At 39.4% G+C, this 26,851-nt stretch overlaps 2 protein-coding genes across 3 annotated transcripts; both read right to left on the bottom strand.

Annotated features, from left to right (window-relative positions):
- Positions 1 to 2,213: 2,213 nt before the first annotated feature.
- On the bottom strand, positions 2,214 to 5,979 carry hlx1 (H2.0-like homeo box 1 (Drosophila)). 2 transcript variants are annotated; one of them, XM_026142284.1, is made up of 4 exons: positions 5,376 to 5,979; positions 4,684 to 4,866; positions 4,331 to 4,515; positions 2,214 to 3,029 (listed from the first exon to the last, which is right to left on the bottom strand). In XM_026142284.1, the coding sequence occupies exons 1-4, from the start codon at positions 5,815 to 5,817 to the stop codon at positions 2,700 to 2,702; spliced, it is 1,140 nt and encodes a 379-aa protein (XP_025998069.1). In that variant the 5' UTR covers positions 5,818 to 5,979; the 3' UTR covers positions 2,214 to 2,699. The 2 variants fall into 2 exon arrangements, with proteins under 2 accessions (XP_025998069.1, XP_025998070.1); XM_026142285.1 differs by lacking the exon at positions 4,684 to 4,866.
- A 10,731-nt stretch (positions 5,980 to 16,710) lies between these two features.
- On the bottom strand, positions 16,711 to 25,771 carry slc35f6 (solute carrier family 35 member F6). Its single transcript, XM_026143132.1, has 6 exons — positions 25,538 to 25,771; positions 21,437 to 21,509; positions 19,940 to 20,111; positions 19,648 to 19,863; positions 19,368 to 19,478; positions 16,711 to 18,348 (listed from the first exon to the last, which is right to left on the bottom strand). The coding sequence occupies exons 1-6, from the start codon at positions 25,612 to 25,614 to the stop codon at positions 17,864 to 17,866; spliced, it is 1,134 nt and encodes a 377-aa protein (XP_025998917.1). The 5' UTR covers positions 25,615 to 25,771; the 3' UTR covers positions 16,711 to 17,863.
- Between the last annotated feature and the right edge of the window lie 1,080 nt (positions 25,772 to 26,851).

Here is a 26,851-nt window from a genome sequence, read left to right as displayed (position 1 = left end):
TTTAAATGTTTGCGCTATCTTCAGCTACATTTATGTCATAGTCTGAAAATTGGGATTTATCACACATACTAATGGTAACTTTATAATGAATAAGGAATACTGTTACAGATTATCATATAGTCTTTTACATCCCTACATCCCCAGCAGGTCCCTGAGGTCATGTGATCATGAACTGGCGACTGTGCAGCATAAAAAAAACTGTGGAGTCTCTTTTATATGGCTGCTAAAAGCTCATTTTTTCAACATTTCTTTTAAATAATTAATAAAAAAAAAATCTTTATCTTTTTAGCATTTTACTGTGAAGCTCTCTATGATATTTATCTCGAAAGGGGCTTGACTTAGTGAAAATAGTTCCAGCTAGTCACGCTGTGATCAGCTTTATTGTTGTTCTTGGACTGAATTGATTAAACCCGAGTGAAAGCTGCACCTGTTTAAATCTGTGATTTAAGTAAATATAGAAATACCACAGGAGCACAATATTTGAAATATAGCAGGATTGTACAGATTGTTAACAAAATAAAATAAAATGCCTTTGAATCAAGAATATATATATATATATATATATATATATATATATATATATATATATATATATATATATATATATATATATATATATATATATATACACACGCAATTTTCAGTTCATTAATAGTTTTCGTGAAATCCTGGATGCCCATTGCCTAGGAGTACTGTGTGGCACTAACTCCAATAAATCCTCATACATCTTCCAGTGCTGGTGTTTAGGAGTTTAGGAAACATTGTAAAACAGTACAAAGCTTATTTATTAGCTTGTTTTCCCATAAAGTTCCTTCAGGCTTATTTTCCATCAACAGACCTTCTAGTAGCCGAGGCAGGTTGCTTCAGATTAATGCAAAAATTATCCTTGCTGTACAAGACGCACGACACTGGAGCTCTTAAATATATTTATACTCACATTAATAAACAACAGTGTGACTCAAACTGTCATCTTACACAATCATTACGCTGGCCTGCAGCTGGCCTGGAAAACACTTACACAGGAGGAATTTTCTGGAGAAGTCATCAATTGTTTTTTGGGTTTTCTTTTTTCGTAACAGAGTGCTTTACGTGACTCTGACAGCTATGATGACCACTCAGAAATGAATATTGATCTTTGTTATGACACTTACATTGTATTTAAAACTGCAGTATGAGGAATGAAGAGTTTGAGGAGATGTCACTGCGTTTTAGTCAAGATTTACGAGTGCCTTATAAAACAGAATTACTCCTACAGACACAGATAGACATAATAGACATGTAAAAGTGGGGAGTGTGTCATGACATCATGCTATTAAACATCCTTTAGCTCACTTCATTGCCCTGCACGTGCAGCTTTCTGTATATGGCTGCAACAATGTTGATTTTTTTCCCCTGTTGCCTTCGTGATTGGCTAACTGGGACATTTCACTGGGTCACTGACACATCATTTGATGCTGGATTATGAGCGGCATCGTTTATTTGTATTTGGTGTGAATAGTGACTTCAGATGGGAGATTATGAATAGATGTTGATTGTATCTGTCTGGATGCATAAAATATACTAATCCGGGTCCTCGCTGCTATCTGGAGCCAGTAACTGTATACAAACTGTAAATTATCCTCTGGGTGTCTCCCCCGTTTTCGGCACTGCCTGAATTAACAGCGTCCAGAGGACAGAAATGCGCTTCCACGAGGGCAAACATTTATTTACGGTAGATTTACAAATTATTATGTTTTAAAACTAATGTTGCATTTAAAATGTTTAAACAATGATAAGTTCGTTTGGTGTTTCCAAATAATAATAAAAAATTAGCTACATATTGATATTAATCGTCTTTTATTTTCGCAGATTATTCTTTTGGACAGCAGCTGCTATTAACCTTCATGAAAATAAAAAAAATAAATGTAACAAAAGTTACCTACATCATTTTTCTGAAATTTATTGCTGTTTGTGTTAGTTGAATTTTCTAGTTGCACTGTTTACAAGCAAACAGCCAAGCATGCATCGCACAGAATATCTTTGTTAATAGTGTGGCTATGATAGTAATAATAATAATACGATTTTCAAGGTAAGAAAACATTTTATTTACAACATTTTCAGTGCAAATGATTAACAAAATAGCATATATATATATATATATATATATATATATATATATATATATATATATATATATATATATATATATATATATATATATATAACATGAACACTGGCGTGATGTTCTGAGATCTCATTCATAACGTGAAACGAGTGGTTCATAACCTCAAAATAAAATTCACAACCCCGTATTTCCCTCGCATGAGGAAAACATCATGCACACAGAAGCTCCTGAGAGGAAAACGACAGTAAGCAGACACTGGAGGAGGCCGGAAGTCTGCCTTTTGTTTCTTTTCTTTTTTCTTTAAACTTTACGTGCACTGTGGTTTTATTATAAGGCCAAAACAGAGATCAAATTTAGTAAAATTCACACCATAATCTGCAGCATGCTGGGTGTATTTTGCAATAAAGCTGTCTATTTGCGTCACGTGTTTCCAGGAATTAAACCGACCTTTCAAGCTTAACTTCTCCACCACAGCAGCGGGAAGTGATACTGCTTCCCCGGCGTCTGAACATATTGTCGTTCTTCTGTCAGATTTATTTATTTATTTTTATAAATTCTCATTCTTCTAATGATTGTTCGTGACCTAAATACGTCCTCATATTAGCACCTGTGATGCCGCTGTGTCTGTGACTGTGGCCACCGTCTCTGTGCTGCTCGCCGGCGCGCTCCCGCTCATGATCACGCTGGGCTTATTGTGCTCAGAAATGTCCAAGTGTCCATCAGCGCTTTCCTCCCCGGCCTCGTCGGATTCACAATCGCTCCCGCCTTCGCTCTCACACTCAGACTCCAGCGGCTCTTTGGGCTCCCTGCCGCCGGACTCAGACAGACTCTTCTCGCCCTTCTCGTCCTTCTCCTTGTCCTTCTGGGCCTGCGCTTCTTTGGAGTGTCTCCACTTCATGCGTCTGTTCTGAAACCAAACCTTCACCTGAAAGCAAACATTTAAGTCAGGAAGCGTTAAATTCTTGTACTCCCCTTCCCCTAAACAACCCCTAAACCTTCACACAAACTGGAGCAGCATTTCAAGGGTTAAACAGTTTTTGTTCAAGGAAAAAAAAAATCCCAATATTTTCTTTCTTTCCTCTCTTGTTAAAAATGAAAAATAGTCGACACAATTCAAGGCAAACCACTGCCCAGGAACATTTCACTTTACCAGGTGAATCCCACTGGTACAAAGGAGCAGTCCAAAAGCAATAAACACCACAAATGCAAATGCAAAAGCAAAAGCTATAAAACCTCTGCAGATGACAAGAAGTTGGAACCCTCATATAAAATATATCCTCAAATGTGACATAATAAAAATATATGATTAATTAAATATGAGAATCTGTTTCTATTTTAGTTATTAGCATTAATGTTGCTTGGTGAGATTAAATGACGCTAAGTGAAGAAATGCAAACACAAAAGAAACGTGGCGAAAGGTTGCCCAATATAGGGTGAGATCTGGCACATGGCAGAAGGCCTCTTAGCCAATCACATTGCACCATACAGTCACAATGCTGCCTGAGGTGGAGGTAAAAGCCTGTTAGGATTTCAGCTTTGTTACTCATTTCCTTTTTTTTTCTTTGTTCTTTATATAAACGAGCCCAAAAAAAGACAGAAAAATGAAGAAGAAAAAAGATTGAAAACAACCTTTTTGGAGAATTACAAATGTGGGGAGGCACAAAAATCATCTGACCTCTTCACTGGCTGCAAGTGAGGACGCTGAGTTTGGCAACAGCTGGGTTAACTAGCCTACAGTGAAGTATGAGAAACAAGCACACTGTGGGTATTTTACAGTGTGTGCAATGATTTAGAGGGCAGAGAGGTCAGCTTTTAGAGCAGGGGAATTAGGCTAAACATAAACTTTGACTGGGCAATTTTATGGGGGTAAATGGGTTCATAACTCGAGTGTATTTAAAATGCCTCATGTCTTGTTGCCTTGACTTCTCCTGGATCTACTTTAAAAGATACCTTAGGTTACGTAAAATAAATATATGAAAGCGGGTTTACGTGAGCTGTTGATAAAATAAATTACTAATCTGCAAAATCTGTCTCTGAGATAATAATAATAATAATAATAATAATAATAATAATAATAATAATAATAATAATAATAATAATAATAAGAAGAAGAAGAAGAAGAAGAAGAAGAAGAAGAAGAAGAAGAAGAAGAAGAAGAAGAAGAAGAAGAATGACAAAAACAGGCCAGTGCAGGCCCCATCCTCCTGAGTAAACACTGCATCTTACCTGAGCGTCTGTCAGTCCCAGCATGGCAGCCAGCTGCTTTCTGTCTGGCTTGGTGACGTACTTCTGTATTTCAAATCTTTTCTCCAGTCCTTTCCTCTGCAGGTTTGAAAACACTGCTCTGGACCATGACCTTTTCCTCTTGTACGTCTGAGGCATCGTGTCTTTTGTGAGGACAGCGTATGGACCTAAATGGAGAAAAAAGAAAGAAAAGGACAAAAGAAAAGAAAACACGATGAGGTTAAAAAAAATAGACTCCAACAGTCATAGTGGACATTCTCAGCAGGTGTGTCACACATTAAAAAAAGATATTAGATTTTTTTCCGTCTGCTACAGTCCTATAGTGTGATCTCTACCTGGGAAGGTGTCCTGAAACTGATGCTGGCCTGATTGTCTGCTGCTGCTGCTGCCTAGTGAACTCATCATGGAGGACGCGTCGCTCATCCCGTGGTCTATGGAGGAGAAGAACTGGCTGGCTGAAGGCTGAACGGGGACGTGGATGCCTGACTGACGGTTCGAGCTAACGATGGATGCGAGATCTGTTATAGAGAGCGAGAGATGAGGGGCTTCAGTCAGCACACAATTATCGCAGAGACACACACTTACACCTCCGCTCTTTTCTGCCGGGGGCAAACATTGTCAAGTTTAAAATAAAGTTTGGGGGGATGGGGGGGACCTTTCTGACTTTATTACCCGGATTTGATTTGGTTAAAGTACTGCGTAACCATCTTCCAGCTGCGTTGTTGAAGTTTGAAGCTGATCCTGACCTCTGACCTCTTGTTAGGGGGGGCAAGAGAGGAGATTTCCCCACAGGACTCGTTAATGCGAGACTATGTGCGCCCGGACTCTGTCACCAATCTGTCAGTGCTATAAAGTGGAGCAGGTTGCTTCTGGTTTCAGTTTCTAAGCTTTGGATGTGATTTTGTGTTGTCTTCTTGTACAGCTATGTGGTATGATAGAAATATTTAAGGTAATAAACACACCCCTGTTTTGTTGTTTAACCGCCTCTAAAATGTAACTTGAGTGGGATAAAAACCTCTCCGCTCACCTCTTAGTGACGACTTTTCTTTGCATTTTGGATCAAAGTCTGTTGACAGTATCCGATCAATTCCAAATTTGAGGTCTTTGCTTGAAGGCGGGGGGACTTGTTGGGAGTTAAATGCCGTTCTGGGTACTGATGTTAGTTGTAGTCCGTGTCTGTGGTAGGGTGACGCCGGATTCACCCTGGCACCGTACGGCTCCGGCGCAACGGGAGAAGGGCGCAGCGGAGAGTTGCCCGAGTGCCCCTGTTGTGCGCGATGGTGGTGGTGTCCCATGTGCACCATGAGGGCCGACGATCCCGAGATGTTCTCCGCATCTCCAGCCTGCAAAATGTCTGCGATGCAAAACGAGGGTTTCTTCATGGTATCCACAGCGAAGCCCCCCGCGCAGTACGCGGACCAGAGGCTGAAGTTTGATGCATAAAACGGATTGAGCCCGGCCGTGTACATCCCGGAGCTTCTAATGCGTCGCGCTGTTGCTCAGAAGTGGGTATAAAAGGACAGGCATGTAAAAAAGCACGGGTAGCGTTTTAGGAGGACAGATGATCGTGCTCTTTGCGTAAGTGCCAAATCGCTCTCTCAACTCTGAAATCCTAACCCTGCAGTTCCACTCTGAAGTTTCTCCGCTGACACTGATTGGTCGCTGTCGGAGCCAATGGATGTTTTGCATTTGCTCACATCACGCCCTTGTAAATGAGGATGATGTGTAACATAGTCTCTCTCTCTTTCACACACACACACACACACACACACACACACACACACACACACACACACACACACACACACACACACACACACACACACGACCGGGGCTCGTTGGAGCAATTTTGATCCTGAGATGATGGATTGATCACTTAAAGAGAACCTCCTCCTCACTCATATCACCACATACAAAAACAGTCATTACGCACAGGGACTGTCACGTTAATTTCGATTCTTCTTCGTGGAAATTGACGCGGACTTTAAATATAGGTCTGTTTTTTGTCTTCTTTTTTTTTAACAAAACAAGTTTGCAATGAAAACGAAAGACGGGCAACACGCAGTGATGCGAAAATCACTATTTAATAATGAACTGTCAACTGTTAAAACTCCGGGCCCAGGAGAGTCTCTATTAGCTCCATCTCATCCTGTTTTTGATGGGCTGTGATTCGTGTTAAATGAGCGGATATGCCTGCTAGATTTGCCCCCAAAATAGAACATGTTTTAGTATTTTAGGATACAGCAGAAATCCTTATTTCTTCCGGAGCTGAGGGGGGGAAACTTTATAATGACTGTTAGAACTTCCCTTTTTCAATATTTGTGCAACTTTATCTCGACCTGCAAGTTGCACGGTGACGCAAATCCGTCCCCATGCTCATAATAAACAGAGGAAATCTATTCCCCTCTAAAACGAAAACACAATTAACTTCAGAGGCGATACTTCATCCGCAAGGCCCCTCAAGATGCACACACGCTGGGCACCGGCCAATAAGATTTTATAATCAGGGACTTTGCTTAGAAATGATCCTGCAGCCTGGCTTGGTCCCCCCCCCCCCCCCCCCAAAAAAAACCCCCCAACCCAAACAAACAAACAACAACAACAACAAACAAACAAACCGATTTTTAGCATCTCTGATCTGATAATACTGTGTTTCTAAGTGTGACTGTCTGCGCTGTCTGCATTTTGAGTTTAAATGAACTGCCCTTCACTTTCTTCTCCTCTGATACTGTCTTGTCTTGATTCTGTTTTCGGGTCCCCCTCCTCCTTCCTCAAAGACTCCGATTGCATGTTTCTCTTGCATGTGTTGAAACAATGGCTTCTGAAGTTCGCATTCATTTAGTCTTGATTCATGCGGGCGGAAGGGCCGATGACCCTGACTGCCCGCTATCATGATGTTTTCGAGTGACACTTTTCCGGGTTAAATTTAGAAATGACATTTAACGTTTGCCCTCCACCGTGCAGTCAAAACAATCCAGGGAAGAGGATGTAGCAGACGCAGCACGCCTCGAGTTATTTCAGGTGCAGCTGATGAGCTTTTTCGGTGGGAAGTTTATAAGAAAACAGGGCTTCAGATCGGCCTTTACGCACAGCTTGTCACTGCACAAACTGTGAATGGCAGGGAGAGAGTGGAAACTACCAAACCCATTTTAGCCCAGTCAAGTTTCATAGCTCGGGAGAGCACTCCTGCTTTGAAAATATAAGTTCTGGCGCACATTTATGAGCCAATCTGGAAAATGTAAGAAACTGCAGAAAGTGAGTATGAGAGTAAGAATTCGGCGCATACAACGCAAAAGGAGGCACGGAGAGAACAACGTTTTTAACGATTTTAAAGACATCAGGTCATAGGGCTTTTCGTGCCAAACAGCTTTTCATTTAAGCAATTTTTAAAGTTCTTAAAGTGACAGTACCGGTGTTCACCTTTCGAGGGTACCCCCAAAAGAAAAAAAATCTTTGGAAGGAAAAAAAATGCTGATTTCACAGATTTTACTGATGATTTGTGGAACTAATTCTTCACCTTTATCGCTCCTTTCCTCGGTGAGGCTGAATAAATGATGGCAGGTGGTACAGAGCCAGCGATTGTGCCTGGCTCTGGTTAAGGGACTGTAAGTGCATGAGACTTGAATGAGTGTGACTGGGGTTTTCTGAAGTAGTCTGAACACAGAATATGTCATCCAAATATCGTGTGTGTCACCTTTTAGTCAAGCCCTTAATGGAAGTAAAGACTGCTTATTCCACGATTAGTGCACCTTCCCAGTTACGCACTGTACTCCAAACCTTCTGTATGAGACAGAGATATTTTTATTTTATTGTACAGTTAGAGTTTGGCCTTCTTTGCAGGCTTAGAATTGATATGAAAAATGATAATCGTAATATTTAATACCTAACTAACCTTTCTGACTTGAACTTTCTAATAATAAAAAAAACAAATACAGGAAAAATAGATCTCAAAACATTTACAGTGCCTGCATATACACTATACGTGTGTATTACATGCAAAAATAACTGTAAAAAATAACTGTAATGTGACCGTGTTCGTGCAATTTTAGTATCTTTAAAAAAATCATATTTGTAGTGCATTTGGTTTTATGGGGCAGAAGAGAACAAGTGAGGGTGAGTGTAGGGGGAGGTTGAGTGAAATCTGGGCTGGGGGAATCACGTTGGGTCTCACCTACTGTGAAGGTTTTAGAACTGACTTCACTGTGCATGCACTGGGTTTGGTGTGTTCTCATCCTTCTAAGGGTGGTGTGCGCATTTTTCGGCTGCAGAACTGGTGCGGAGGCATCCCTCGGGCGTCATAGCTTCGCCCCCCCCCCCCCCCCCCACCCCCTCCCCCCGACCCCATTTTAAAGTGTACCAGTTTTGAAGTACAGCCGGTCATTTTACCTGTACTTTTTGTGGCTGTTGTTAGATTTCAGGACTCTGACAGATAACCAGTTTTTACATAACATCTTATATATTGTAGCATAAGGGTTGCTTTTCTGTAGAAGATATCCAAAAAGTATGAATCTTTTTTACTGTTCTGCTAGTAATACTTCTGTGCTCATAAACACAGAGTTCATTTACTCGTAATTGGAGGGTTTTTCAAAATTATTGTGTCTATTTCTTGATTTTCCTACATCACAGGTTTCGAAGACTTCTTCCATCAGGCTAAAATCTCTCCAACCTTTGAGTTTATTTTAAAAAGTCCAAGAAAATTGAGGACCCCCCCCCCCCCCCCCCCCCACCCCCGTGACTGAGGTCTCACCGCCCATTAAAAGACCAATAAAATATGTTAGAAGATTAAAACGCTAATGAGGGTTTAGCTGAACAATCAACTGCAGAGTGCAATCAGAGCTCAAACAAACAACATGAAACCCCAAATCTCAAAGCGTTCATGAGTCACATGCTAGCTATGGGGGGAAAACAAAGCCGTGCAATCTTGCGCTGTTGACTACCTGAAGTTTAAAGCGTCCGACGGAGCCTATTGTTGTCGCCTGATTGCTCGCTGTGTGTTTTTCAGGAAGTCTTATCAGGCGGAGGAAAACTGAATGAGCACCTCGCACCGTAGCCCTGCAGGATCACATGCTGCTGGACAGAATTAAACGATTTCCATTATTACACCGAGAATTATTGCTCCCCTCTCGTAAGGCTCCAGTTCAGGCCAAGATTACTATTTCTGGCAATGTTTGCCTCAGGAAGGAACTTTCGCAGATTTAATGGGACCTGGGCCATTGTACACAGCCTTCTGTATGGCACACTGCCACCATTTCCACAGAGAGAAAAAAGAACTTAGGGATATGTTTAAAGTCAGTTCAAAACAAGCCCGTCCCGTTTGTGTGACCCTGAACACATCCCGTGTATTTCAGACGCTGAACTCTGTCCGAGGTTGAAATGAATGGTCTCTAATTTACACGCAGGAGGTTAAATGTCAAAGTGACAGCAACCATAGTCTGCTTTTTTTTTCTTTTTTCTTTTTGAATGACTGACTGAATGAAACACGGATGATTGTTCGTCCAATTACGACTACTTTTGACCATATAGTAAACATGGTTATGGATATATGGATAACAGTATTGAGGATGGTTTTAACCTAGCAAAAGTAGAAGTGCCACAGCGCATTTAGAAGAGAACAAAAACTAAATCGTTCTTTAGGCACAAAGTGGCTTATTTCTATAACACATCATATCATTTTTACTCATGAATAAATCGTGGGTAAGCTCCGTTTTAATGCTTAAGTTATATCAGTGTGTTTTATTTCATGCCGATACAGGACATTAGATATGAGATAATTTAGCAGAAGGAATATAAAGTAAGATATAATAAAGAAAAAAACATAAACACGTGCAAATGTACTTAGGCCCTTTTTCATTTCTGACTCCGAATAAGCAATTTATATAAATATCCATTGTTATTACTAATCATTAAATTCATTAATCATAAATATTTATGTAATTAAATGAAACCCTTTTACAATTTTACATGCTCTGTGATCAGCAGGTTATGGGTTAAATAGTGATTATTTACACAGACAACATGTGGAATATTAATGACATACGAAGGTATGTCGAGTAGCTCCCCCCAGTGACAGCAATGAAAAACCGCTCTCTCTGTTATTGCGCCGTGCTAATTGTTTTAAGGTGGTAAATTTGCTTATTCCAAGCATTCAAAAGAACAAAGTGCATTTTGTTTTTATTTATTTACATTTTTAAATGAAACAATAAATTGCACGTTCAAAAATAAAGCATTACTCTGCACGTTAATCTCTTGTATATAAAGAAGCCGATTGTTTGAAAAGGAATGGAAAGAAGGATAAACTTATGTTAATCCCATCCCTTCGTCTCTTTACAGTAATTACAATATTCTTTTTTTTTTTCAATTAACCGGTTCATGTCCCATATATACATGTGTGTATACAATTTACCAACACCTACTTATCTGTACATAGAATCATTCATACACACAGACACTTACTGACAGTACATCATGCATATTTATCCTGTATTAAATAAATAATCCTTCTTATACTGTAATATATATGTATTCATGCTTATATGCGTTTTCAGTTATGAATACATACACATGTACACAATCATTCACATATATCAGTGCACCACACATACCATTTGGTACACTGATGAAAACATTCCACACACGTTTTATATACTTTTGATTTTTTTTTAAAGTATTTTTAAGACGGAAAAATGTTTGAACACTGATGCTGTTCTGCTGAAACTTTTCACTCCACAGACTAACACACAAAGGATTTTCATTGCTGTTCATGTTTTGCGGTCCTTTAAATAAAACCTTCCACTCAGATAGACACCTAACCCTGTATTTGAATAAACAGACGAGTATTTGCAGCTGGCTTGAAAAAGGGAAGAAAGAAAACACTTAAAGATGCCACTGTTGTTGTTTTACATTAGGACACTGTGTAGTTTTGTAGAATAAATGAAAAAACAAATCAGTCACAAAAATAGTTTTATGATTTTTGTTGCTTATTTGAGCCTCCTGAGAGCAAGCGTCCTCATATTGGGATACTGCATTTTTGGATTTTCTGCACCTTAAACTTTATTCTGCTCAATAAAGTGTTTTGTACTAATTTAAAGAGTGTTTAAAGAGTTTTTTAAAACTGTTTTCTGTTCAAAATTGCTGTTTGGTTTCTGTACTTAACATTTACAGCAAATTTCAAAAAGCTAGGAGAAAAAGTCGGAATTTAAGATTATTTTTACATTTCCATGGCTAGAGGAAAATTAGTTTTTTGCTGCCAGTATTCCTATTATACTAGCAAAACAAAAGAAAAACACACCAAATAAGAAAGAAAAGTGTTCAGTACTGGTACTACTGCTACAATAGTACCAGTAATCCAAACATATGGTATTTGTCAGGATTTAAGTATATAGCACTCAAAATTTAAAAGGTCACAAAGGCTTTTAGTGAGAATAAACTGAGAATAAACTATTTTTACTCGTGTGAGTAACATTTTTAATATTACAGGACAAACTCACATGTAGCTGCTGTTTTTTTATGTGCATCCCATGTCTGTTATGTATAATACTTCAATCCACTTCACCCACTTTACATGAAAACGTCAATTTTATTGCACGTTTTAATACCCCATTTATTGCAATGTTGATATGAGTGAGGACGAGAAAGCAAGGAATTATGGTTGCCACATTGCCACATGAATGCAAGATACATAAATAAAATAGAATAAATTTAAAAAAATCAGAAAATACCTTATACATATTATGGGAAAAGGTAAACTTTTTAGGGGTTTTCTGGCTGTCGGTGAAAGTCTAGAGTTGGCCGCATCTGCTTTGAATTAAAACGTCAGTTTTAGAAATCATGAAATCTGCAGCTTTTTTTGTCCAATAACCTGCTGATCGCCCACGTGTTTTTATAACTATCTGAAGAAAAAGACGGATTATGGCAGGTACCGAAAATGAATCCGTTATGCTGAGATCCTGTGAGAGTAAATCCCATTACAGCACCGTGTTTCCTTTTGTGGTATCTGGGTTTTCACTCTCTGCTCTGCGCAGTCATAGTTGGACACATTAAGTGATCATTAGCTGGACATTGGAGTGGCAGACTAATCACACTCACCACAGTCCGGCCTCTGCTGTAAACAACCTAAGGGCCACGCTTTAATGGAGGCTTTTAAAATAAGATGGTGACTCTGTGCCTTTGAGCAAAGCCGTCTGTTTACATTAAAACAGATTAAAGTCGCTTCTTGTACAGAGATTCGGGGCCCTCTGCAGCCCCAGTGTGCAAATGTACACACGTATAAACCCCGCGTACTGTAAGCAGCTGCGGGCTGAAGGCTGCAGGAGAGGAGCCTACTAATAGAAACACAAAAGGTCATAATAACAAACCATTAGGCTCGCTGGCTCTCCAGAGGGGTGCCACGAGGAGCATGAACCAGCAGGCCATTGCAGTCAGATCTGCTTAAAAATGTCATTTTCCAATTAAGTGGGGGGAAAATGCGCAAAATAAGTTCCTAAAAAGTCACACACTGTATAGAGATCTTTCTGCAGATGCACCGAGGGCACAAGGTTTGATGCAGAGCAGCTCAGCCTGGAGCTTTTAATAGTTCATACAGGCAAACCCGCTGCTCTCTAACGCTGGTTGACTGAAAAGGTTTGGTCTGCTTCAGATATGATAATAACAGCTTCCGCGTCAGTAAAGTTAAAGTGAATTGGATTAAAATGACAGGCACTAATTATAAGGTTGCAGGTCTATCTATCTATCTATCTATCTATCTATCTATCTATCTATCTATCTATCTATCTATCTATCTATCTATCTATCTATCTATCTATCTATCTATCTATCTATCTATCTATCTATCTATCTATCTATCTATCTATCTATCTATCTATCTATCTATCTATCTATCTGTTACTTTTGTTATACTTGTAGCTCGGTTTGTCTCTGGGGAGGACACACAGATCACACTGGGAAAAGTCAGTCCACAATAGCAGCTACTGGAAATCATTTTCCACGCTGTCCCAGGAGTGTATTTTTCTACGTCTTTATCCAGCTGTTCGAGCTGTAAACATGTTTCTCTCATATAAATTTGGTTTCGCGTATTGTAAAGAAAATAAAGAAAATGCTCCGAACTAATTCATTTACTCTTACTGAAATTAAAAACATGTCCAGACTTTTAGTTTATCCCCCCTACAAGGAAATAAAACCTCACATAAATTAAACTTAATCGATTACCTTTAAATGATTTCTCGACACATTTAACAGGTTTCATTGTAGGCTGCTTATTTTTCAGGGTTACTGATGTTACCCGTCGCTGTAATTCTTATAGTTGGAGCTATATCTATTACACTACAGTTATTTATTTTAGAATGTGAGTATCGCAGTACTGCAGACAGTATAACGCAGGCAATGACAGGGTCGGAGGCAATGACAGAAAGCAGCCACACACGTTGAAGAGCGGCCTTCTATTTTCAGCAAAATGCTGCCATCTAGCGGCCAGTTTCTTCTTTGCTGAGACAGACTGCCGGTCTGCAGTGAATGTGTTCGCATGTGTGTGTGCCTGTATTCCTCATGCTGCATGCCCCCATTTTTTAAGAACAGAAAGCAGGTCTTTGTTAGAGTTTTAGGAAAATAATTTAAGCCAAAGTGAAAAGTATTCCAAAAGTCTTAAATTTAATATTTCTCACAAATAGTAAACCAGAGCGTGGATCACATCTGTAATACTGGGAGTCACTTCTCTTTGGTCAGGGTGGAGTCCATTCACATTTTAGTGCCTGTTTCCAACTCCAGCGGAGCGAACACCTCCACACTTGACTGTTCCCACCACCATATTTCACTGTGGGTTTGATACACCGTGGGTAACATTCTCTCTGCTGTTAGTCTCCTTACATACACCCCTCTGTTACATCCACAAATCTCAGACTTCACATCATCTGTAAATGGGTCTTTTTTCCATCGTCTACTGTGAAATGCTGGTATGTCTCAGCCTGCCATGAGTGTTTGGCCTTGAGACTGTACTTGCCGTCTGAGACCACTAAAAAGCAGCATTCTTTGGACAGGACCTTTGCTGACTAGAGGCTTGTGTTCATTATTTAGCATATTTTGTATCTGAGATGAAGTTAATTTTCTATGAATAAACAGAATTTGATGGTTTGATTATCTAGTGGTGTGGTCTGTACTGTAGTCATATTTGGCCTGCCTGATTGTGGATTTAGCCAATCCAGTTTCCACAAAGTGTAAAAGAGTAGCCTGCCTTACACCGCCTCCTTAAAAACCTCCAGTTTAGTCTTCACTGGAGAGCATGAAAGCCACTTTATGAACTTAGTACTGATGCCATGTTTCCCATTATCCCATCAGGCAACCATAAAGCCCTATTTATACAAAAACAACAATTCAAAGTGATTTACTTAAACAAGCCTTTCATGATTGATAAAATCCATTTGAGTATGATGAACACTGCTTCAGAGGAAGAATACAACTTAAAGAAATCTGAACTTGATGTGACTCTCCTGTTCAACCACATGTCAAAGGTGCTCTATTGGATTGACATGCGAAACTAGCTGGATATTTTCTCTTTTTCTGACCTTTTCTCTGTAAATCTAGCTTTAGTTACACAGGAAAGTTGCCGTTGATGAGCATTTTCTGAAATACTCTTTATCTTCTTTATTTTCTTCCCAGTTCTACTGTTCGGTTTAAACTTCAGCAGGTTGCCTTACTTTGTCTGCTTGCTTGCATGAGTTGCTCTGATGTGATTGGCTGATGAGATATTTGCATTAACAAACAATTAAACAGGTGCACCTAACAAAGTAGCCATTGAGTGTATATTATCGCTTCTACATTCAAATGATGGGGTTTTATACTTAAAATTGTGCTCTTGAGCTTTTGGACTAGAATGAATATAATAGAATATAATTAAAAAATTCTCAAAGTCAAAGATCTATTTCTACCTGTTTTGTTACATGAATGCACCTTCATTTAACAATGAATAGAGCCTCTCTTTGCTCTTTAATGAGCCCAGTTTCTTGGTTTCGCTCCACATGATGTTAGATTCTGCTCCTCGTTGGAACGATCGTGATCACCTCCGTTCTCCTGATTTGTCAGCTCAGTTCTGGATTCAGAGCTGCTGACTGTGGAGGGCACTGTTGTCCACTGGACTACTTTTTATGTCATGAAAACTTTTCAGGAAACTTTGGTTAATTGCATGATTGAAGCTAGATACTCCTTTAAAAAAAGCGAGCATGTATAAAGTTGTTTTTGTTTTAAAGTTTCTCTAAATTTTTATGTTATTTTGGTTACAACAAATAAAAAACAGAAAAATAAAATTTACTTAAATAAATCAAAGTAATCAATCATTTTATATTTTTCAAAAATGAACACCTGTCGTCTATTAAACAAAACCTACAATAACATTATCTTGTTCTTCGTGTGTTCACATGGATAATTACCACGTGTCAATGTGCATGTGGTCTGTTAACACATTTTCCTTCTTCCTGTTCCGCTACACATACAAAGATCTCTGGGGGGGTTTTCAGTTTAACCTCTGACCTCTCGTAGAAGGGCTGTTGACTTGACTCAGGAAGTGAAAGCAGGTGTCAGCTGCTGGTGTTGGTGTGATTAAAGCTTTTTAATGATGCATTTTTCTAAACTTGAGGGTTAGATTTTGAACAGTATTCCTTATACTCTTTCACTATATTATCTTAAACAGGAGTTACTCAGCTGCTTGTTATGGGTCAGTAAAAAACTGGTGTTTTATTGTTTATTGTACATGATCATTAGTGCCGTTTTCTCTAATAGCAAATTTATGATTGAAAGGGAAAAAAATCTGGAATTAGCTTCTGGGTCTGAAAAACTCAGTAGGAATAGGCTTAAATTTGGGCAACTCCTCTGATTCTAGAAACAAGTCCAGTTTATAGTCATCTGTCGAATCTATGACTTCAGGAAAAAGATTCCTGCTAAGTTTATGGGCTCAGTCCCTAGTTTAAAGCTTTATTCAATATATGGTGATGTTCAGTTTGCAATGACCTAGCCACCTGCTCAATGGATGCCCTTCTCCTACCTTCCTGCACTGTCTGTAGCCAAGAGAGGCAAGTAACTCTTCCCTCAACACCGCTACTGTCCCTTTACCCATCAAAACGGCCTCTTTCACCCATGTTCTTTAAAAAAAAAAAAAAAAAAAAAAAAAAAAAACCTGGTCCAACAACCTTGATAACTTCAGGCTCATTTCTAACTTTCAGTTTATCTCTAAAATCCTGAATCCCACAGTTAAAAAAAAAAAAAAAAAAAAAAAAGTTTATTTATTATTAGCTTCTTTTTCCCCCCCCTCAGTTGGATTCACTTCCCGCTCATCACATCCACTTTCACAACATCGACATAGCGACACCCAAAACACTCAGTTTGAGGCTTCACGCGGTGATTTTATTAACATCCATGTTGGACATAAGAGTCTGTGCCTCAAGCCCACAGTCTGACTTCAACTGATTAAAAGAAAAGTAGCGAACCTTCACATCAGAAAGGCGGCTGCCTGTGAATAAAAGCGTGAATTGATAATAGTTCCCTTTTTCTTTTACTGAACATTACAGTCAGCACCTTGGATAACTAAACAGAGAAGTGGATTTACAATACAGAATACAAATCGATTGTACAGTCTTGACGTCTCCATCAGTACAAATAAAACTAAGAGAGGAACATAAAGACACTTCTTTTAAATTCAAAATTCAGAAAAGAACTAAAGTGAGGTGAGGAGAACGGGCATGCAGTTTGATTACGAAGGATATGTTAAACTAATGCCTCTGTAGTGTCGTCACAAGGGTGTGAATCATTTTGTCGCAATCAAACTGCGCAGTCAGCAAAATTATAAAACACTATGAGTGGCAAAAAAAGAAATGAGACACATGAGCGTGGTCCGTCATTCTTCAAAAAAGTCAAAGTGATGCTGACAGTATATTTTGGATGAAGATGTGGCTTAGCGTTTTGGCACTGAAAGTTCCATTTTCAAAGACAAACATATTTAAAAGGGTCGGGAAAAAATGCTGACATTGGCTTTTAATTGTTTTTATATAACAGTTATAAAAAAAATTAAAATAATCCCTTAAAATCTATCTCAGGCCACTCTTCCTAAGCACTGGCCGCGTTGATTGAAAAATTGCACACTTTGTAAAATAAACATGTTCAGTGTCTTACAGAATGTTAGATGAGGAGATTAATAAGACAGAAGCAGATGTCATGATGTTGTGTAACTATGGAAGTTGTATACAAGACAGTTTCTCAGCTTGGAAGTTGGGATTGGACAGAACCAGCGTTTCCTCCTGTTCTAGAAGTATTAATCATCTCAGCTTAATCTTGAAAAGAAACAAGCATATTTTTCTACAAAATGTCAACATTTTTATTTTTAATATGCTTTTCACACTCTCACCTGTTACAGCATTGTGTACCAGTTTAAATCTGAGATGTGAACACCTGATTTTTTTAAAGTAAACTGACACCAGTGTCTCTGGCAGACCGTCCACTAAACCGGGACTCTGTCTGTGCCGAGTGTGTCCCCAAGTTTTAGCTGTTGTCACCAGTCTGCACCTGGCCGTCATTCAGCAGTCTCTCTCTTTCTCCAGAGCCGCCCTCCTCTTCGTTCGCGAACCTAGCGCAGCACGGTATTCTGGCCAGCAGGGGGCGGTGCAGTCCGTTGTAGAGCGCGGTACCCACCAGCAGCACCAAGAAGCCCAAAACCTGCAGTCCGTGAAAGTGCTCCCAGCCCAATGCCAAGCTCACCACCCAGATGACCAGCGTACGCAGGCTGTCCAGCACCATACGGGTGGTGGCGCTGATCTCTTTAGTTACGCTGATCCCCGCAAAGTTGAAAAAGGCGATGCTGACTGTGTTGCCGAGCAGAGCCAGCAAGATGAGAGGCTGGTGGCCGATCTGACAGAAGGCATCCAGCGCGTCCTCCAGGACGTGCCGAGGGTTGTTGGCGAAGTTTCCAACAGGGATGAAGTACATGGGGATGAGCAGCAGCGACAGGACAAAGAAGCCAAAGAAACCTGGAAACAAATATTTTGAAAAAGAAATGTAAGTGTAAAGCCAAAACAATGAGTTTAAACACGCTAACGTGCGCCAATCTGAGAAAAGCAGGATCTGGTGATAAACTGCTTTTCATACTGTGGCTGAAACAATTCACAGTAGAAGAAATATATTGTTATCCACTATTTATGTAAAAATATTGATTAATGCTGCTGTGTAACCATGTATGAAGTTTGTGCCCTCTACACTCTTAAAAAAAGGGTCTGTTAAAAAAAATACATAATGCACTGTTACATGTGTAACAAGATTGCAAAAAGAACCTTTCCTTGTAATTTTTAACAGGTGAAAGCTTAAAAATATTAAAACAACTTTGTGGTCTCAAATCTGATGCAGCACTTCAAATGATACATTACACAGCAGTATAAATGCTAGGTTAGGCCACACTGCCTGTTGTGTAGCTGAGTTTCTGAAATATAAGTTACGGTCCCACAAAGGTTAGGTCTGTGTGCACGTCTCTGTCAGGACAGTGAGCGAAGACTTTTTTTTTTTTTTTTTTTTTTTTTAAACCCACGACACAGGTACTCCTGTGCAGTCCTCCAAAACCCCAACTGTGCAGATGACGTATGGATCTGCTGAATGCAGAGTTCACCGGGAACGGAAGAACCGCAAAACAACAGAAAAAAACCAGCATGAACAGCACAGACACTTGATTGTTTTTAGCACTCAGTTTCACTTCAGCTCTTTGTATGTTATAACATCGCCCTTCTCCACGGCTGACAAACCAGCAACAGCACACCACAGACCTACTTTTGACACTGCCTTCATCTGACAACATAAGTCTATTCTAGATGTTTGTATGAGGTATAAGACCTTTGCCCATCTCATTATTGACATTCAGTAAATACTGAGAATTCAGGAATGTAATCGTTTTTGTAGGTTTGTGGTTTGAGAGGATACACATCCACTCTAAAAAAAGTTCATCTCCAGCAGTAGAGATCTGATGTTGTAAGCTGGACAAAGCTCCTTATAACTGTCGTACCTTCAGTTCCAACAGCTCGGAGGGGATGAACGTCATGTGTGTAGACAAACTTTTCCTCGAGGACCATCTGCACTGACACAATGATCTGAGCCATGATGATCAGAAGATCTCCTGCAGTCAGACAAAAAACAAAAACAAAGCAAAACTGTGAGGGTTTTTTTTACTGAAACACTTTGCGATCCAATCATATCAAACAAACAAAATAAACAAATCAGATCCATATCAAGAGTTTAAAAAAAAAAAAAAAAAAAAAGACCCCAAAGAAAACAAAACATCTTACCAGTGATCACATCACTGAGTTTGTGTGAGCTGTCTTTGTTTCCGCTGATGAAGTCAGCCAGGCCCACTATCACCAGCCCCAGAATGGTGATAAAAATGCCGATCCACTGATTAGGTGCCAGGCGACGCCCCAAAAATGCCACAGAAAGTAGACCGGTGAAGATGATGACAGCTCCACGGAGCATCTGGAAACTTGAGGCGCTCGTCATGTTGAGAGCTGTGAAACAAAACGGTTTTAACAAGACGGAAGAGAAGGGTCTGGTGACCTGTAAAAAGATTCTGTGGACACTTACCAACATACATGATGGAGGTGGCCATCATGTCGCACATGGCAGGAGGGAAGAAGAGGAAGGGGTTGAAGCTCTGGCCACGATTTACCCTGGGTTCTGGTCGACGTTTGTCGTGGCAAATTAAGATGTAGAAAGCTGCGAGACAGCAGAACTCGCCCAGAAACATCCCCACCGCCTGGACAGTGAGAGAGACAGACAGAATGAATTATTCCAGTTATTCCGCAAAGAAAACTAAAGACACTCACGAGTTACTGTATTAATCCAGATGTATCTTTCTGTTTTCAAAAGTTTTCTGATGAATCTTAAAAGGTTTGCAGCAGTTTTCACTTGCTTGACCTCCCAAAACATACACCTGGGTTTTTCTGTATGGAGATCATTTCTGGCACCTTCTTTTGGAGTTTTAGCAGAACCGAAACAAGAATAAAAATGTAAATCCTCTTCATTAGATTTAAAAAACAAGCAAAAAAAAAATAGCAACAGTTTGCTTAGTTTACACTTCATTCACTCAAAAAGAATGGACATGTTTCTTTATCAAAGAAAAACCACCAAAAATGTAAAAAGTTCAGTGAAATGAAGTCAGGCCTCAGTTGCACAGCTCTAGAGACCTGTCTGCAACATTCCCCAAGTGCTTGGTTAGCAGATTCTGGAAGCTGAAGGAGAATGTTACACCAAAAACAGCGGTTGCCTTTCATTTGAATGGAAGACAACTCCTCTGCAAACACTCGCCTGAGCTGTACTAACACCAGAAAAATTACTATGCAAACCAGAAACTTAGACGTTATCACTGCAACCGATGCATTTCAGGATGCAGTGTCCATTTTTAGTTTGCATCATGCTTTTCATAGTGTCGCTACCGCAGTTTGCAAATGTGTGCAGACAAGTCGGCATCTTCCATGCAAACTGTTAGAGACTTACATAATCACAAAGAGGTTTTGAGTTTAAAGATACAGCTGTGACATGTAGGTGAAGCTTTTTCACTTGACAGACAAAAAAAAACAATTTAAAATGTTTAATTTCTCTGCATATATGAAATAAATATGTTAATATGGGGGCGACCGTGGCTCAGGGGATTGGGAAGCTCATCTGTAACCGGAAGGTTGCCGGTTCGATCCCCCTGCTCTCTCTGTCCTGGTCGTTGTGTCCTTGGGCAAGACACTTTACCCTACCGTCTACTGGTGTTGGCCAGAGGGGCCGATGACGCGATATGGCAGCCTCGCTTCTGTCAGTCTGCCCCAGGGCAGCTGTGGCTACAACTGTAGCTGCCTCCACCAGTGTGTGAATGTGAGAGTGAATGAATAGTGGAATTGTAAAGCGCTTTGGGTGCCTAGAAAAGCGCTATATAAATTCAATCCATTATTATTATTATTATTATTATTATTATTATAAATACAAATTGGAAAGATTTTCTTTAATTTAAAATAAGAACCAAGACATTATGAAAAAACTTTAACTGAGATCAAAGTGCTGAGCTCAGCTGTCACTAAGAGTTTATTACCATACCTGTAGAAATGGGTGAGAGAATGGACGCTCTGGTTCCTCCTGGCAACCCTTCGCATTGAACATATCAGCCCATCTGCCACAGAAAAAAAAAAAAAAACAACCCCAAACATGATTATTACAGCTTAATTATAGATTTTTAAAACAATAAAATATATAGTCAGAAATAACACATAAGAAACAGAGGGGTTTTTTAAGAGAAAATTAAAAATACATTTTCTTGTTTAGTATTCCTTCACATTATGCCAGGTTTTGGTTTGAACATGTGGTGATGAAATAATTCCACTTCACCTACAGGTCACTTGTTTCACTGCCTGCTGACATGAAGAACGGCGACAGAATGATTGAATGACGTGTCTTTTCACTCGTGAAGTTAATGAGTGCTTAAGTCTGCATAAACCTTTATTTTTTTACTGTCTGACAGCATGACTGGCATGTGAGCGTCCCGGTGACAGCGCGAAGCAGGACTGTGGTCTTTAAAAGTGACGACACAGCACTTTCTTGAAAACTCTGAGCTCATCAATACGCAAAGGAAACTTGAGTGGATCTGTCTGCTCATCTAAATCTGCTCTTGCTTTTCCTGTTATTTAAGGTTGGTGTGCTTTGGATTAAATATCTTTACATGGTGGGTAGATGGAAGTTGCACGAAAACTATCATCCTCCGAGCTGTAACTGATCCGAGTTGTGGGGCTTTTAAGGCAGCGAGGCAGCACAGAGATGCTGCTGGTTTCAGGTGAATGTTGTGAAATTTGACCAGGTAGTTGTCGAGTTGTCTCTTAAGTAACACTACATGACCCGTTTTGTTTGACACAAACTGCAATTAGCAGCAGAACTGAGATGTGTTCAGCTGACAAAACCCACAAAAGGACAAAGAAGTGCGTGTCAGGAAGCAGAGAGCTGATGTCCCAGAATATTGGAGAAGTTGAAAAAGCTGAATCTTTTGTTTCACTGAGATGACAAACCTCTTCCTATCATGACAGCAAAAGAGATCCTAAATGCAGTCAGCACTCATTATGATAATCTAGTCACCCAAGCTAAATTACCAACAATCACTGATTCTGAAACGTGCACGTTTTTATTTCACCCTGTGACGCAAAGTATGTTATATTTGATACACCTGTTTTTGATGATGACTTCCAACATCTTCAGTGTGATTTTTTCCCCCTAATAAATTGACATACACAAACAGTATACTACTGCGAGCACCATTAATAAAATACACAAAAATGCCGGATGTAGCAAAAATTATAAAAATGAATATTTATTTTTTAATTTGTTAAAATAAAACAGAATTTTACAGCAATTATTCAGTGTTTCGGGATAAACATGGTTAATTATGATTGGATTTTGAGCAAAAAGGTCAATTTAAAGACATCTATAAATTGGTTAATTGTCTTTACTGGACAAAAAAATATATCTGGTGATTTAATTATTTAGCAGCCAGTGGGTGACTCAGCAGGTTGTGGCAGTCCTGATAAAGACTGCAACATTAAGTTGATTTATTTGAAAGAGTCGAGGTTTTCTGTTTCAGCAAATGTTCTCTTTGTCCTCAGTGGCACGTGGAGTCCCACAGGGTTTGATTTCAGGCCCACTTGTGCTTTCTTTACATCATTCCCCTCTCACTCAACTGGTCGAAGTAGATGGCTCCCCTCCCAAGCCAAGAACTACGAGTTTTCTCCCTATTAAAAGGGAGTTTTTACTTCCCATATTTTCCAAGTGCTTGATCATAGGGGGTTGTCTGATTTTTGGGGTTTCTTTATAATATTTTATCAACTGTACCTTACAATATCACGACAACATCTCGAGTTGTTGTGGATTAGAGCTATATGAATAAAATTGAAACAAGCTGAATTGAATCTGTGGACATATTACTTTTATCTCCTGTATACGTTTTAATGTTTAAGCAGACAAGGAGGACACGTTATCTAAAAATGAAGAGTGATCTCTAAACAGTCAAAAGCAAATAATGTCATGCAGTTGCATTTCTTAGATAAATCTTTGCATCCTGTCGAGAGCTGCTTTTCAGTAGCAGTAGTAGATATTTTTTACAAAGCTTCTCAAGTCACATAAAACCTTTATTAACCCAACTTTGATTATCAAATTAGGAAAATTGATTTCCATCATCCAGCATTCAGTTTTTCTTTTTAAATATAGAAAAGCGTATGGACTGCTGAATGATGGAAATCAGACCAACAACAAGAGTGCAGACAGCAGCTGCTAAATGTTTAGCTAAAATACGCAGAATTATGGTTTCTGGACAATTTTCCATTCTATACCACTTCCACAGTATGGAGGTCAAAACTCTAGCCACACTTACATATACAACTTTCCCGCTAAACCAGTGGATTTCAGATTGTGGGCTTCATCTGGATGAACATATAACATATTAAAAAACATTTATTTTTGGTGGGGGTTGCTGGGCATTTGCTGATGTGGCTACAGACTAAAAGATCTTGCAGTTTTAAAATATTTAAGAAGCATTTTTTATTGTTTTCTGATATTTTAAAAACCAGCTAGGATCAAAAACAATAACAGGTTGCAAATATAAATATATGATAGTCTAGTGTTACGTTTCGGTGTGTCAGTGTTTTGTTTTGCATGGGTAGGGGGAAATGTTACGTTTCGGTGTGTCAGTGTTTTGTTTTGCATGACTTATGTATTTCCTGTTTTACTTTGAAAGTCTGTGTTATCTTAGTGTTCAGTTTACGTTTCCTTGTCTCGTCAGGTCTAATTTGCCCCAGCTGTGTTTCCCTCCTGTGGTCCATTTCCTGATTGCTCCCTCTATGTATTTAAACCCTGTGTTTCAGTGTGTCATGGTCGCGATCTCCCCCGTGTTGTAAATAGTTTGGTGTTTTTGTTGTAAATAAATAGTCTGTTGTGAATGGGTTTGTTAATACTTTCGTCATGGGATATTTTCGTTTTGGGATTTTGGTGGAGAGCCTTCGTGGTTTTATTTTCCTTATCTTTGTTTTTCTACGTTGCACCCCGGTTGCCTAGGCCGGGGTGTAACACTAGTTTTAACTACATTTAGTGATAAAGCCACAGCTGCAGTGCTCCTTGGTTACAGTGGCAGATAAAGCATTTGCATTGCTTTCAAATGCTTTCGGGTTTTGTCATGTGATAAACACTGTCTGTCTGATGATAAGCAAGTGAAATACTGATACCTCACATCTAAAAGTTTTTCTACAAGAGTTGACTGTAATGTTAATGTACTGATATCTAGTATTATTTAAAACAAATGTAATGTTAATACTCTGTATTTCAAATGAATCATGAATTATTTACTTCATCAGCAGGAACCAAAAGAGACTACTCTAAGGAGCTTGGAAAGAAAAGTGTCTGGACTTCTTTAAGTTGCTTGAGGTTGAGGTTCTTGAAGTTGCTTCAAGCAACTTAAAGAAGTCCAGACGGTTTTCTTTCCAAGCTCCTTAGACTACGATGACCTGGATGACTGAGAACCTTCACAGACATACAAAAGAGACTACATACCACCCAAGGAAAAATACAATTAAATAAACACCAGAGAGTGCAGCTGCTCAGCAGGTTTTCTGTGTATCATATGTATCATGCAGTTTCTGCTGAAACAACATGAACCAAATGCAAGAAACACGTGTAAATCAAAGACATAATAGACCAAAGTTATTTTTATGTGACGACGTTATTTTTATGTCTCGATGAATTAAATGAGTTGAACTGCTTTTTATTCCCCTTTTTGAAGCAGACAGAAGCCCGACCTTTACTTGGAAAGGAAATAAGTGATCTCACCGTTCCCCCCACAGTTTAGTTTCACATGAAAACAGGAAAGTCTAGTTATAATTCAAACTCACAGCTTGATAAATATGTTAATGTTAGCCGCTTACAAGCTAACAAGGAAACGAGACGCTATTGTTACTAGCTAACGGGGTAGCTCTACGTTAACAATCTGTAAGAAAATGCAATAAACGAACTACATTTATTAACTTCTCTAAACAATTAACTGGGCACCACCACCCTTCAAATTTTATGTTAAATCTGTAGTTCAGGTCGGTTCCTGGGTCCAAGCTCCAGCTACAGTAACTGTAGACACACGACACGGTAGGGAAAAACATAATTAAATCTACTCACTTGGCCGACAGCGTGTTGATGGAGCCGGTTGTAAGCATTAGTCCCGCGAGGAACAGCTGGTATTTTGTCCAAGCCATGATGGACGATGGATGGACCGGGACGAGCAGGAAACGGACACCACCGAGCTGTGTTTTGGTGAAATACACCGCTGTTGTTTACCCGCTCCGCTTGATCTACTCTGCCCAGCCACGCTCTATGAACGTCACATGACAGCTCATCGTCAGCTGACCGCCGAGAGTTATAGCTGTGTTACCTTCAGGACTCGTCGGAAATTACGCAACCCATTTCTTTTGATGATGAAAAATGAAAGTGAAAAGGCTTACTTTAAGAGTTTGAGATGGTTCAGTGGATGTATAAATGGAGCACAAATGGGATCCCCTTAAACAGATTTTTAGTTTTAGTATTGTTATTTTCCTCTGAATAATCAATTCTGTCCCTAGTTATCTAATATAAATTAAGTAAGTCAGCCGCAACCAACCAACGACATGACGTCACGTTCCCTACAGACAGAAGATGGCGCTAAACATGTTTTTTTGAAACGTTAAGCACTTATTTCTTAAATCTGGCTTCACAGAGAGTGTTAACTCTATGTCAGTTTTTGAGAGCAGGGTTCAATGGTGTAAATTAACCTTTACATGTGTAGCGTTCATGTCCCTTTAAAGGCAACTGGACAAGTGGAGGACAAAAGAATTGGCAGGCCCAAAACACAAAACAGAATCTGAAAGTCATAACGTTAAGAAAGGAGGAAAATTCTCCAGGAAAAACGTGACACAGGATCTGAGACATGTATCTGGACCATCAGTTGATTCGTGGTTTCAGTGGAAGGATGGCTGTCATTAAGCCATTAAACCTTGAGAAAAGGCTGAGGTATGCCAAATTAAACAAGAACTTAAGTGAAAATCAGTGGCAACTGGCCTAATGGAGTGATGAATCCAAATTAGATTTTTTTTGTTCAACTTGTTGTCAATATGTACAGAGTAGATCAGGAAAGATGTGTAACAGTAAACATCTACAGCCATCTCTTAAACACAGTGGGGGCTGCGTCATGGCTTGGGCTGCATTTCAGCTAGTGGTGTTGGAGATATTGTCAATTATGTACACAGAAAATGACTGTCAGGGTTTGATCCACCATGCAACATCTGAAAAACATCTGATTGGCCACAGCTTCATTTTTCAGCCTGACAGTGGTCCCCAAAACACTGCCAGTGCAGTAGAAGCATGCCTTGATAGAAAAACACACAGTGCAACATTGTATCAGTCGTGAACTGGCCTCCTCAGAGCACTGTGGGATCATCTTGACAGAGAATGAAACAA

The sequence above is a fragment of the Astatotilapia calliptera genome, chromosome 15 (assembly GCF_900246225.1).
Source record: "Astatotilapia calliptera chromosome 15, fAstCal1.2, whole genome shotgun sequence".
In the NCBI taxonomy this organism is placed as follows: Eukaryota; Metazoa; Chordata; class Actinopteri; order Cichliformes; family Cichlidae; genus Astatotilapia; species Astatotilapia calliptera.
This window is presented reverse-complemented; position numbering and strand designations above follow the sequence as displayed.